The sequence below is a fragment of the Hippocampus bargibanti genome, linkage group LG08, assembly GCF_051943395.1.
Source record: "Hippocampus bargibanti isolate YZ-2025 linkage group LG08, ASM5194339v1, whole genome shotgun sequence".
NCBI lineage: Eukaryota > Metazoa > Chordata > Actinopteri > Syngnathiformes > Syngnathidae > Hippocampus > Hippocampus bargibanti.
In genome coordinates, this window is record NC_142741.1 from 14,313,138 (window position 1) to 14,328,090 (window position 14,953).

Here is a 14,953-nt window from a genome sequence, read left to right on the forward strand (position 1 = left end):
GAACCGGCGACCTCTGCACTGTGAAGCCGGTGTGCTAACCACTCGACTACCGGGCCGCCTCTTCATCTTCAAAATTATAATGACCAAATATTTTGTGCCAAGTTTGAATATCATGGTAACCATACGCTTCATCAACATTTTCATCTTACATTGTGTTTAGGTAATACATCCTACCATACACATCCATTTTGAATTTGGTCGCCTCCTTGTGGACCAGCCAGTCATCACCGTCTTTGAAGCGGACCTCTACTCCATTTGCTGTTGCTGCTTTGACGGAAAAGATGTTCTGCGGAAATGATGGGATGTAGAGCGCTTGCTTGAGCCTCATTTTCACATGTCGTCTCTCGCTATGCAGCAAGTAGACCACAGCCTCTCCTCTCATCTTTGCCATCCCGCTCACCTTGGTTCCGTCTGCGAGCTCAATGATGTGGTCCTCGATGTTGAAGTTTTTGTCGACTGTTTTGAACTTTGTGGCGTCATTGTGCTGTGGCGCCACTGTCGACCATGAAGCCCTTCTTGTTTCCTCTTTGTGTCGGATGGTCACTTAAATTGAAGAAGAAAGATGTGTTGTGCTCTGACTCAATCTCGTCAGCACTTTCTTCATGTCGTCATGGCCTCGTCCTTGACCGTGTCAGCCTCAATGTGGTGTGCCCCACTATTTTTCCTCTCTTCTCGCCTGGGAAGCATGAGGACATGTCCTGGCCATATGCCCTCTTTTACCGCAGGTGTAACACTCGACATCAGCCAGGTCCATTTTCTTTCCTCTCCCATGCGATTTTGTCGTCCCGCTGGATGTCATCAGGTTGTCTCCGTCGGCACTCTGGTCACCTTTTCCATATTTTTCAGTACTCTCAAAACTTCGTAGCTTCGTTTTTGTCACGTTCCGTACGTGACAGGGGCAGCTGACTCGTTGGAACATTAATGAATGGGAAGGATCCCTAAGCAGACGGCAGAGACGTTAGTGCTGGCAGAGGATTTATTAAAAAAGGGCGCGGGTCCGCGTTATCTCGGACCCGCGCCCTTTTTTAATAAATCCTCTGATGAACAGAAAACCACAAAACAGAGCGCAGCGAGTAAGCGGGCGGGGGCGATCCGTCCAGCCTAACAAGCTCGGGAAAAATAAAATGGCACACGGAGGTGCAAACAGCGCGCGATCCCAAAAAGTAGCAGACTTACGCGATCGCAGCCAATAAACAACTTGGGCGAAGCAAACACTTGTACTGATAGAAGTTCAAGGCATGGGCGAGGCGTGAGGCGTCATAATCATCCGACACTGGGTAAGTGCCAGCGACTGGTTTAAATGTCCCAGTGTCTGAGATGAGGGAATTGACAGCAGCTGGCGGAGGTCGGGAGCGGAGGCCCCGCACCAGCTGTCAAATCGCACATGACAGTTTTCAACTCGCCAAAAGTCATTCTGTCATTAGTTTGGGTGACGTGCACAACGAACGGTTTGTAAGAGTCAGGAAGCCCTTTAGCACCATGGCTATCTGAAGTCCATCGCTAACATGCTCGTCTGGTCTCCTTAATGAGGTGAATACAGTCTCTGCTTGGATAACATAGTCCGTGACTGTCTCATAGCTTTTCGGAGTGAGGTAAGTTCACAATATAGACTCACCACCCGTGGTTTGTCCTTTCCGGCATAATGCTCATGGAGAATTTTCAGTGCTCTTCTTCCGTCACGTTTTGCATCCCTCATTACCAGCGATAAGCTTATTGTCCAGACATTGCACAAACTCTGCATATGATTTAGCCATTTTTAGCTTTATATTCGGCGAGAACTTCTTCGACGTCCTCTTCAATGTCCGGGATGCCCAAAATAACGTCTCTAAGGCCGCACAACTCGATGTGCGCGAAGAACCTCGTTTCCCAGAGCTCTGAATTTTTGTCATCGCCATCGAATAAAAGCCTAAACCAGCTTTGGCCTGTGGTACTGGGCCCATAACTGTAGCTCTGGATATTCCTGCAGCAGTCCTAGCGTTTAAACAGTCATGAACTCACCAATTGCGATGCTGAAGATGAATCAATACTAAGAGTATAGTAACCGTTGCAAAGCACACATATGTACACAGAATGTGACCGTCACATGGGAAACAATAGGCAATGTCTCAGGTGAACAAGCAACTCTGAATAATTTATGAACAGCCTACATCCAACGCAGACATAATACAAATAGTCAGGAAGATATGTTTATTAAAACTACAAACGTACTAAATGTGCATTAAAGCAAACAATATAAAACAAAAAAAACTAAGCAAAAATCAGTCTTTGCAAATAGACACTTGCAACGGCAACTTCTTCTTCCTCTTCTGGTGGCCTTTAAAAACTGGAGAGTTTAGGAACGTGGTATCTGTATATTTATCTCCACGGCGTATTTTGCTGCCCTCCAAAATCACAAAAACAATGTCAGCCTTTGTTTTTTTCTCTTTTTTTATGCCAATAGACTCGCATCGAATAGTCACTAACCTGTGCAGGCAGGGCTCCTTGTAACTGACGATGCTCTTGCATTTTCTCCCTCTCCCTTGGTTCTCTTTATCTGGGTTCGCATTGGTGTTGGTCACTGACATTAAGACTCTACTTGCTGCAACACACAGCACAGTTTATTACTCACACTAAGCCACTGCTCAACTGGTTTATGTCAAATAAATATGCCAAGTTTGCAAGGTTGTGGTTGACACTTCATGACCCCAACCGTGGGGAATTACAAAAAACATAGAAAATCTGAGTGGTGATGAGACAAGATAACAAACAATGGAGGAGAATGAGGCTTTCCTGAATACTTCTGACAAAGTGTGCGCAGCACTCCAGCGGAGTGGAGAGGAGTGGCATACCTCAACATCCAGAGTGCAGCGACAGTGTAAACCATAGATGGCATCTATTTTCATTTGCACTAGTTCTACCCGTGCATCCACAAATGAAAGGGCAATGTCGGTAAACGGCTATCTGTCACAGGTCGGTAATCTTTGTAAAATGCGCTCAGTAGAAGTCATTTGAAGTGATTTTACAAATTATGGACACAACTTGTCCAGAGGTGTCGGTTGTCCTCTAAGTGTCTGCTGGATTTGGTGTGCATGGATCAGTAGCGCCTGCCTGGGGTGAGTAGCTGAAAAAAGTTTTGGGCAGAGTGCAGAGGGTCCAGTAGGATTTTCCGTGCCTTTGTCTGGGTTCTTGCAGTGTGCAAGTCCTCGAGAGTGGGTAGGACGGTGCCAATGTTTTTTTTCCTCTGTCCTAACTGTCCATTGAAGTCAGATTTTGTCAATTTTTGTGACAGCTCCGAACCAAACTGTGATGAAAGAACACAGCATGGATTCGATGACAGCTGTGTAGAACTGTCATAGCACCTTCGGTGGCAGGCCATGCTTCCTCAGCAGCCTCAGGAAGTACATCCTCGAAGTGATGTGACGAATCTGCTTCAACAATGTACCACCTACAGTGTTCCCATCACTACTATAAAATATAGTACACTACCTGCCTTTGTCCTCGTTTTCTCCGTCACTGCCACAAAGGAAACCCGCAAAGGGATTACAGAAAAGCTAAACTTTATATAAAATGTAGTGCCAGGAAGTAGCAGTTTTCTAAAAGGACAACTAAAGTAGGTTCCCAGTGATGTTCCCAGAAAAGTTATGCGGAGAGGCTTAACAAACAGTTCTCCGCTAACGACTCTGCATCGGTGTGGAATGGCCTGAAAGCAATAACAAATTATCGTTTACCTTCCCCCCAAGCAGTGTACAACAATGGTATGGCTGATGAGTTAAATACATACTTTTGCCGATTTGAAAAGGACACCACCATTTCCTCGGTCTGCCCACCATTACCAGAAACTACCGTATCTCCGCCCTCTGCCCTACAGATCCACGAACTGGACGTTAGACGGCTCTTCAAGCAGCAAAAGATCAAGAAAGCTGCAGGACCTGACAGAGTGTCCCCCTCCTGCCTGAGAGTCTGCGCTGACCAGCTGGCTCCGGTCTTCACACAAATCTTCAACAGATCCCTGGAGCAGTGTGAAGTCCCATCCTGCTTCAAACAGTCTACTATCGTCCCAGTTCCAAAGAAACCAGCACCCTCGGGATTGAACGACTATAGACCTGTCGCTCTGACGTCTGTGGTCATGAAGTCCTTTGAACGCCTCGTGCTGAACCACCTAAAGAACATCACCGGACCTCTGCTAGATCCTCTTCAGTTTGCCTACCGGGCAAACAGGTCTGTGGAGGATGCAGTCAACATCGGACTGCACCACATCCTCGACCACCTTGACAACACAGGAACCTACGCAAGGATCCTGTTTGTGGACGACAGCTCTGCGTTCAATACCATCATCCCAGAACTCCTCATCCCCAAACTTCTCCAGCTTGGTGTGTCCCCCACGATCTGCCAGTGGACCCTCAGCTTCCTGACAGGACGGACACAACAGGTCAGACTGGGAAATATATCATCCACGACACGAACCACGAGCACTGGAGCCCCGCAGGGATGCGTCCTCTCTCCATTGCTCTTCTCTCTCTACACGGACGACTGCACCTCAACACACCCAGCTGTCAAATTCATAAAGTTCGCAGACGACACCACGGTCAAGGACGGTGACGAGTCTGCGTAACGACAACAAGTGGAGCAGCTGGAACTCTGGTGCAGCCGTCACAACCTGGAGCTGAACACGCTCAAGACAGTTGAGATGATGGTGGACTTCAGGAAACATCCATCACCACAGCTACCCCTCACACTATCCAACTGCCTGGTGTCAACCGTTGAGACCTTCAAGTTCCTGGGAATCACAGTCTCCCAGGACATGAAGTGGGAGGTCAACACCAACTCTATCCTGAAAAAGGCCCAACAGAGAATATACTTCCTGAGGCTGCTAAAGAAGCATGGCCTGCCACAGGAGGTGCTGCAACATTTCTACACGGCTGTCATCGAATCCATCCTGTGTTCTTCCATCACCGTTTGGTTCGGGGCCGCCACAAAAATGGACAAAATCCGACTTCAACGGACAGTTAGGACGGCGGAAAAAAATCATTGGCACCGCCCTACCCACTCTCGAGGATTTGCACACTGCAAGAATCCAAACTAGGGCGCGGAAAATCGTACTGGACCCTCCGCACCCTGCCCACCACCTTTTCCAGCTACTCCCCTCAGGCAGGCGCTACCGATCCATGCGCACCAAATCCAGCAGACATTTAAACAGCTTCTTCCCCCAAGCCATTAACTCTTTGAACTCTTTCAACAGTAGCCAAAATGGAACTGTATAGTGCCACTTAGCAGTTTTTTTTGACAACGATACTAGTGCAGCGTGTTCTACCGGAAACAAATTCCTTGTGTGTCCTACATACTTGGCAATAAAGATGATTCTGATTCTGATTCTGATTCTGATGAGACACGATGTTGCTTAGAAGAATGTTAGGGTCATTATTAATGAAGCAGGAATCAAAAGTAAGAACAAAAAGATTCTTTAATCTTTGGGACAGCACAAAATGTAACTGCCGACCCCCAGAGGAGCAGGCAGCCTGAGGAGAGAAGAAAGAAGAGCTGTTTGGGAGAGTTTTTATAAAGTTCGGCAGGACGTGATGTGATGACCGGAAGTACAAGTAGAAAACGGAAGTCAGAGAAAATAAAACTATGTAAAGACGGACAGAATGTGACATCATGAAAGGAAGTCTGAGAGAATAAAACGATGTGTAAGGAAACAGAAAAGATGTTTAAAATGTGTTCGTATAGCGAATTGCCCCCAACAAGAATCACAACAGAAGAAAACTGTAGTGATTCTTTTCAACTTATGTAAAATTTACAAATATTTCACATTTTGTATAAAATATAATAGATTGTGTTAAACGGAAAGAATTACATTTTATCTACCCAAATATGCATACCATGTTTATTTCTTCAATCTATTATGAGCCCATGACGTGATCTAACCACCCTCCCCCCCAAACAAAAAGGATTACAAGAGGTTGAACATCCTCTTATCCTGTGTCAACCGTCAAGACCTTCAAGTTCCCGGGAATCACAGTCTCCCAGTACATGAAGTAGGAGGTCAACATCAACTCCATCCTGAGAAAGGCCCAATAGAGGATGTACTTCCTGAGGCTGCTGAGGAAGCATGGCCTGCCACCGAAGGTGCTATGACAGTTCTACACAGCTGTCATCGAATCCATGCTGTGTTCTTTCATCACAGTTTGGTTCGGAGCTGTCACAAAAATTGACAAAATCTGACTTCAATGGACAGTTAGGACACAGGAAAAAAAAAAACATTGGCACCGTCCTACCGACTCTCGAGGACTTGCACACTGCAAGAACCCAGACAAAGGCACGGAAAATCCAACTGGACCCTCTGCACTCTGCCCAAAACTTTTTTCAACTACTCAGCTCAGGCAGGCGCTACTGATCCATGCACACCAAATCCAGCAGACACTTAGAGGACAACCGACACCTCTGGACACGTTGTGTCCATAATTTGTAAAATCACTTCAAATGACTTCGACTGAGCGCATTTTACAAAGATTACACCGCATATACCTATATTTTACGTTTTAAGACTCGTGCTGAATATTCAGGAAGTCTTGTTTTTGAGTTGGTGACGATACCTACCGTGATGTCATGTCTGGAACGCCCCTGACCGAGAAAGCGACACAATGCATTTTGGGTACTTTGTTTGGTCTGAAAACTTCGTGTTGATCCTTGTTGATGGCGAAATTAGAAGGAAAACACATAAATAACGTAATGGTGAATCGTGTGTTGCACCAAGACTACTATTTGATACTAGCTGACACAAATTCCCAGCAGACAAATCAGCCCATTTCCAACGGAGCTTGGATGCCATCTTGTGCATTTTCTAGGATGCTACATTGCGGTCCAGACGCCCCAAAATGACATGGAAGGACTTCTTTAATCGATTGCAAACATTTATGCTTTCCTCTTCAGAACTATTTGAATCATATTCATTACTGGATGAGTAAAAAGAAAGCATCTTCTCCGAATCTGAAGCCATTGTTTTGATTCTCAAGCAAGGCAAGACGTCTTGGCGTGACATCATGAACAAGGGGGCGGGACCTTCTGAAACTGAAACTTTCTGAGGTCATTTTGAAGTAGTTTTGGGACATTAAGACATTTTTATTGGTATTTTTCATTTGACTAAAAATATCAGCCTGCGTGTTGTGGATATTTTAGATGCTATAAAACGTTTTTCTGATGTCAGTTAGCAAACAAAAAAATTGTGTCGCTTGTCCTTTAAACAGCGTCTTCCCTCTAGCCATTAACTCTCTAAAAAGTAACCCAAATCTAACTGTGTAGTGGTTCTTGGAAATGTATACAATACAATGCATATTGATTTATTTAGCGCTTTAACAGCTAAGCTGTAACAAAGTGATTGCACAACCATGTGGAGGAGTATCCTGTCATAGTAATTGTAGCTCCAGCTCTGAACCCACTTGATCCATTGTCACTGATCTATATAATCTCCAGCACCAGACACTTTGAGGAGATCTGCATAATTGCACACTTGTTATCCTAGAAATACAGCAACCAATCACTCTAAAATGGTTCAATGATTTTCTGCATCAACTGTACAACTGTTATCATATTTTACTACTGATCACTTTTGCTCTTTTTGATACTTTGCACATTGTCTCGCAGTTGTTCCTGAGAGGTACCACTGACATGAAGGAATATCATTCCATATTTATTCGTCATGTCTTTTTTATGATGATACCAGTGCAGCGTGTTCTTCCGGAGACAATTTCCTTGTGTGTTCTACATACTTGGCAAATAAAGAGGATTCTGATTATGAGGCCAAAACTTCATTATCAACTCACCTGGAGAAGAGACAGGCGTGCTCAAGGTGGTCTCCTCACCCACTTGCCGCCCCTTTGATGCACGTTGTTTAGGGCTACAAGTTAAAGAGCCAGGCTCTGTGTCTGCAACCGAGATGTTCATCCATGGAGGCCTCTCATCCATGAGCAGGTCACCGAAACGTTGATAAGGTGCTCCACCTTCTCCTGCATCCGCAACCAACTCTTTGCAGAATATCGTTTTCGGCTCGGAAACACCAAATGTCTTTCTCAGATGTTTTGCGCCATTATTTTGTAGAGGCAGTTTGGACATCTTACAATACTGTTTAGAATTTCTATCCGTCCAAGACTTTGACTTAAGTATGTCTTTATCTTCACTATGTGGAAAAGGATCATCCAAGAATGCAAACACATGACAGAAAGGGGAGTCGGAGGGATCCGGTAGACAAACCACATTCTCCTCAGGACAAACACGTTTGTCATGCCGTTGTGTTTTGTTGTTCTTTGCATGATCACTAGAGTCATTCTTGAAATTTGATTTTTCCCTGCTGGATCTCTTTGAACTCTCCTTCCTTGCTTTTTTGGGCTTCTGAAACTCATAACCTGCAGCCGAGAATTCCTCTCGCGGAAGTATGTTGTTACTGTGATCACCATCAGACAAGTTTACCGAGAGGGTTCCTTGATTCTGAGTGGACTCCCAAGGACGCTTGCAGGAGCTTGGCTTTGGTGAATCAGAACCTGGATCTGTGGTTGCACAGCGTTGCAAGGAATCGGCTAAATTGCCCTGGGACTCTTGAACTTTTAGTTCTGGTTCTTTCCTGACACATGCAGGGTCAGCCACAGATATAACAAATGTCTTTCTGCATATTGAGTTGCGCTGTCCTTGAGAGGTTGGGGCAGATACAGCATTTACCTGAAGTTCATATCCACCTGAGGGATGTCTTGGTTCCTCCAACTCTACAGTTCCAAATTTTTCTCTCATCTCATTTTGGTTCAGCACGGAGTCTTTATTCTCTCGGTCAAGCAATGACAGCCTTGATGTCATCCTTCCTGAGGACCCCATTTGACTTTTCTTTGTGGACTTTCTATATGTAATATTTGATCTTGTTTTTTCTGAGGAATCCTTCTCGACAGGTAACTTCTCATTCTGGTTGGGTACAAATGGGATGATGTCATAATCCAAAGCAGGACAGACAAAATCAGCAGAACCCACTGTTGATTTTTGGCTTTTTCCCTTTTGATGGTTGATGAGTGTGGATTTCACCTTTTTGGGAATACGCGATGTGATCTTATTTTGAGACTCAGATTTAGGATGGCTGTCCGAACTTTCTGGTGCTTGGTCTTTTGCATGGGAGGAAGTGTTACTAAGCTCAGGCAGTTTCTCTCTCACACTAGAATTTTCTCCATCTAAACCTTGTGAACTGGCTGTTGGCCTTGAAGTGTCAACATTCCGTTGTTTTTTCTTCTTGCGTTTCTGTTTCTGGGGTGTTTTTGCCTGGGGAAAATGATGAATGACAATTTGCGAATCATTACTTTGAGTCAACTCCATGGTTGTATTGAGAAGCATGGTATGCTCTGGCACACCTTCCATAAGATCATGAGGAAAAGTGTTGACTCCAGCAGAGGGAGACAGTGTTTCAGCACCAGACAAAGTTGAAGATGTTGGGCAGCTTAGTTGACACGGCGAAAAGTTGTTGTCATAATCAGACCGAGAGAAGATAACTGACTGCCTATTCACTTCCTCGCTAAAGTTGAAAGGCTGGTAGTCTGACTCCATTGGGGATGTCTGCTGGGGTGGCTTGCTGCTTTTCCCGTCATTTGTTTTTTCTGTGGAATTGTGGAAGGAAACACAAATCAATGCTTTCAGTCACTTAACGGGCCAGCTAAAAACACACTTTCAGGATAGGCAAAAGTGTTGGGTCACACTGCCGCCCAGAAGATAAATATGCCTGCCTAACTTTCCAAGATGTTACATTTTTTTCTGCTTGTAGTCCTGAAACCAGAAATTTTTAATCAGCTATGTGTGGTATAGACACCATTTCAAAGATTTGTTAACATCTATAAAGTACAACCCTAAAAGCAATGTCTTCTTTAAGGCACTGATAAATTCCCTTCCCAGTATCTCAGGTCTGCTGACAAGAAATTATGAGATGTGCCAAAAACTAAACAGAGGCTCAGAGTGGATCAAGCCTTTTCTGTTGCTGGTCCCGCTCTCTGGAATGACCTGCCATTGAACATTTGGAAAGCTCCCTCATCTTTAAAACGCGCCTCAAAACTCACTTGTACTCTTAGGCATTTGACTCAGCACGATTCAACCTTGATCTTAGTTTTACGCCCTGGTGCTTTCTACTATCTTTGTGACTGCTTTATTTCCTATTTATGATATTTGTCCATGTTAAGTGCTGTTGTTAAAGCATTATATAAATCAATAAGCATTGTATTGTATACAATAAGACATTGAATCAGAATCAAATCAACGTCAATCCTATATTTGGTACATTCATTTTAATGCCAGGTAAAACATATAGTCAATTAGAATTTTAAATTGCTCAGGGTCTGATTTTTTTCTGTGACACCCGACTCTTTTTCTCCAGCAATATTGTACCAGTCCTTTTTCTCATCTTGAGTCTTTGTTTTCCAACATCATTCAAATGACTTTTCTGCTGAATGCGTCGTACAAGGTCGTCAAGCTTCCATTGAGTCCATATTTTTCCATCACTAAATTTGCTTACAACTTTAGACTTGCCACATGTTTTGCAGAGCAGAACTTTCTCACTTGAAAGAGACGTTACCTCCATTTTCACTGATTGGGCTTCTTTTTGCAAAGACTCCTACAGCCATTTTAACTCAAAATAACTGCTGTTCATTCTTATTTTGGGTTTGGGAGTGGACGGATCACCTTCACTCCACAGTTGATTCGCCATGATAAAGTAATAGCATTCACTATACTTTGTGCAATGTACAGTTCTTTTTATTAAACTTTTTTGTGAAGTTTTACATTTCAGTTTCCTGACACGTTCTTTTGTACATAGATTACCCCAACCCTTTCAATTTCGCTGCTGTAGATTGCAAATTTCCCCATTGTGAGACTATTAAAGGCTTTCTGATTCTGATTATAGTCATTTAACGCTGCTGCACTGGTATTGTTATGAAGCAGAGAACATGCACAAGTAGTGTCAATGCCATGATTGGTTGCATAGCGTCATTGGATAGCACCAAATTGTGGGTTTGGCTCGACATCTTTTACTCACTGAATTACACAGGGAATTTATGTAGGGAAAAAAAAAAGTTTTACCTAATTAATTTGCAGTGTGTGCAATGCACTAGATAGGTTTTCTTGTGTGCTCAGAGTGTGCGATCAATGCACAGATTCGCAGCTTAGAGGGAACATTAGTGCTGTAGCATCTCCAGTAAACGCAAATCTAAATTAGAGATACCTTTTGTTGTATTGCCTCCCTTCGGAGACTTTGCTCGTCTCAAAGCATAAAGCACTTGCCGAGCTGCTTCTGCTTCGTACCAGTATGGACGAGTGCTACATGATTCTTCTTCCAGGCGATCGACCACACAGGCATACATATTGAATAATTTTCCACAGCAGACTTGACAATATCACGCGACACACCAGTGTGCCTTGGCAGAGGGTTCAAAAACACTGGATAAAACCATCTCTACTACGCTAGAATAGACAAGCAAGACAGTGTGTCCTCACAAGATGAAGAAATATGCGATAGCAGAGAAAATGTTTTTCAGTTCTTTGATGATTAGATACATTGATTAAGAGTCCCAAAAATTCTGCCTACGTACCATTGCCAGTTGACAAATGTCTGCTCAGGGTGGGTAAGACTGCAGGCATTTTGTTTTCAAAAATCCCTGGTTCCATTTCTGGACTGAATTCAGCTGAATCCTTTGAAACTCCCAGAGGATCTGGTGCCACACTTTTAAGGTGTACAGAACAATCAGTTAGAGCAAAGTTAAATAGTAGACAGGGTGACATATTATAATAAAAATCAACCTCACTTTTCAACTGAAGTGCAGTCAGGATCAGTTGGGAGGACATCATGGTCCTCAGATAGTTCAAAGAGATCCTGAGGGAGGTAAGAAAAATACCTTAGCTTAAAATTTCCGAAAATGTACATCGAGAGCTAAAAACACACATATTGTGCGTGACCTTGCAGTGATGAAGATGAGGCTTAGGATGGGTGCTGGCTCATTTTACATGAGACTTGGCCGCCTGATAACAAGTGGCTTATTTCAGTGAGACAGGAACATGGGATAAGTAAAATGTGTCGAAATCATACCATAGCCATGTCAATGGGACAGCTCAGAATTGCATGCACAAATGCATATGTCTCCTTTAAGTTTGTAAAATAACTTGTGTAGAACCACTTCTTGGTGAATGAAAATAAATACGCTCACAACTCATCCCCCCAAAAAAGATCCCATCAAATTTGTTTAAAACCTTGACTCCTCACAATCCCAAATATTACCTCTTCTTAACGCTTAGACCCTAAGGGCCACACTACCACAAACATTAGGCAAGAGGTCAAAACCTGAAAGTCTTGTCCCACTACATGATTTTAAGCACTTATACTGAAGCATTCATGTGCCTTTTTGTGTTTTCTTACAGCAGACTTAAGATCTTTTAAGATATCCTGAAGGTCACTGAAAAGAAAACCATGAATCAATACCCTATCAACCTAAAACAATTTTCATACACACAAACACACCACAAAATACCCCCCAAAAAATTCAAGATTTCCACTTACGCTCCCAGGGAATAATTCAGAGACCATGTTCATGTGTTCGCGGGTACTGCGATAAAGGTTTTTCACGATGAGGAGCTGTGAAAAAACGACAAAATTGAGAGCTCGTATGCGCATCTCAAGTTGGATGCTTCAAAAAGATAGCTGCTTTAATACATAATGTCACACAAGAAATAACCTTAATTTGTCTTCTGTGAAGCTAAGCAGTGAGAAATACTAATTAGGGCAGACAGAATGAGGGCAATCATGAACTATAGAAGCAGAAATGGAACTCTGACCCAAGTCGTCAGAACTGGACTTTTGTTTTTGGTGCAATCAGGGTCTCCACCAACACGCACTGCTCAAAAAAAACGTATTGGCTGGCAATAAACAAGATTAGTTTGGAAAAGAACAGTTACTGTTACCAACGTAATGACATAGTCCCTTTACAGCACTTAGTGACCTTTTTTAGATAGGGAACTGTTTTTCAACAAAAGCAACCCACACATTTAATTAATGCTAAGAAAAGACAATGGACTTGTTTTGAATAATGTTGTCATTTGTGTTTACCATCAGTGAAGGGCTGATGATAAAATTGGGATTTTGAAAAGAACAATTGACATTGTATTTTAAAACAAATCAAACTGAATGATCCATGAGTCATGGTCCTCTACAAGCATGGAAGCCAGGATAGAAATCATTAGAGAAAATTTGTAATCTCATCAGGACCATGTCCAGGTACTCTAGGGCACAGGTGTCAAAGTCAAGGCACCGCGGCCAAATCTGGCCCGCCACATAATTTTATTCGTCCCACAAAAGCAAATTAAAAAAAAAAATCTATAACCACTATAACAGTCATTATTCTAGACTTCAGATTTGAAAACTAGTTATTCATTACTGATACTTAATGATTTCCCCAAATTCATAACAGCCCTCGAGAGGAAACTGTAACTACAATGTGGCCCACAGCAAATAAATGTTGACACCACAGCTCTAGAGAGTGCATCCAAGCAAATGGAGGCCACAAAAACAAGTGATTCTCAATTCTAATTCTGCTGCGAATTTTTTTATGCTTTTGATCAGCCGGTGACCTTAAAATTGCACATGGGATATGATGAATAATCTCACCAGTTTCCCATATTTGTGCTTCTTGGTGGCCAAATCAAAACGCACAGACTGTGCTTCCTTTCTCAGTTGCAGGTTCTCTGTCTGTAGCAGCATAGACTTCTGCTTCTCAGCTTGTATGGCGAGAGCCAGGGCCTTGTTGTTAGTCTTCAAAGACACCTTGAAAAAGGAGGAGGTGTCTGGTGTGGCAGAGAATAGGGAGATTGGAAAAAATATGAACATTTAGCAGACGTAATCTTATAAATGTTATTCAAGAAATCAGAAGGACTCACTGTGCATTTTATTTTTGATCTTGGATGCTGAAGCAAATTCTTTTGTGGAAGCCTTGGTAGGCTCCATTGTTTTTAATACCATCGTAAGTTGAGAAAAAAATATATAAAATGGTACACTCAGGGGTTTACCTCGCAACTAGCAGGTCAAATTTGATAGTCTTAAGGTTGTTGTTGTTATTGGTCTGAAGGTTCCGCTGTCTGGTAAATACTCCTGAACAAAAAGAAACGTAAGAAACAATGAAATATGAAATGTAATTGTAAATTCTTAAGATGTATATCACTCGATTTGGGTTGCTAATTAGCACACAAAAACTAATATTTCAATGCCTGTACCGTACGTTGTGTTCAAGTTAAACGTTTCCGAACACTTATGCATATTTTAACATATAGTGATAACATCTGATTTTTAGTCGGACGATGGTGCCGTTAGCATTTGCAATCACATATTTGCTGTTGTTTTAGCGATTCTGAACACGTACTTTAACTCACGCAAATGGAGTTACAAGGCATGAGACTTAGACGAGTAGATCCCTCTCAATGTCAGTCACGATAAAACGAAAAAGGGAAACTCAACTGAAACAATGACATGAAAGAACACGGCTCCTTCCATTTTTGAATACAAACTTCGCCGCGCTTCCGCTGAACGTCCGCGAGCAACCAATCAGAAACGAGTACAGCCTCTTTATCCCTGATTCCCAAATTTGTCTGGTAGGTCAGATATTGGTCTACCCTTTTATATATCTTTAACCAGTTCACTTCAATAGATTCGTCACTGTAGAAAATGCATTTAATACAACCCAACTACCATGCAGTGTAAAGCGTATACAGTAGTTGACTTCAAAGTATGTCCGCAGAAGCACCGATGGAGATGACAACCGTAATTAAAATTCATGAAATTTCAGATCATAATTGAATGATGCAGCGCGTGGTTTATCCACTTCATCCTATGGATTCATTCCATATGTCTGATAATATATTTTGTCAACAATCGTTGACGACAAGAAATCAATTCAAAACAACCGTATCCAATCGACTTATC

General features: G+C 42.8%; 1 protein-coding gene across 5 annotated transcripts; it reads right to left on the bottom strand.

Moving 5' to 3' along the window:
• Positions 1-646: 646 nt before the first annotated feature.
• Positions 647-14,513, bottom strand: sgo2 (shugoshin 2). Of its 5 annotated transcripts, XR_016115729.1 has the most exons (10): positions 14,394-14,513; positions 13,915-14,125; positions 13,646-13,821; positions 12,542-12,616; positions 11,793-11,860; positions 11,580-11,710; positions 7,800-9,602; positions 2,464-2,578; positions 1,616-1,735; positions 851-938 (listed from the first exon to the last, which is right to left on the bottom strand). XR_016115729.1 is itself a non-coding variant. In XM_089002246.1 (9 exons), the coding sequence occupies exons 2-9, from the start codon at positions 13,994-13,996 to the stop codon at positions 656-658; spliced, it is 2,733 nt and encodes a 910-aa protein (XP_088858372.1). In that variant the 5' UTR covers positions 13,997-14,125; positions 14,394-14,513; the 3' UTR covers positions 647-655. The 5 variants fall into 5 exon arrangements, 4 of the variants coding, with proteins under 4 accessions (XP_088858372.1, XP_088858375.1, XP_088858373.1 ...); XM_089002246.1 differs by lacking the exon at positions 1,616-1,735 and having other exon boundaries at positions 647-938; XM_089002249.1 differs by lacking the exon at positions 851-938 and having other exon boundaries at positions 1,064-1,735.
• Positions 14,514-14,953: the final 440 nt, after the last annotated feature.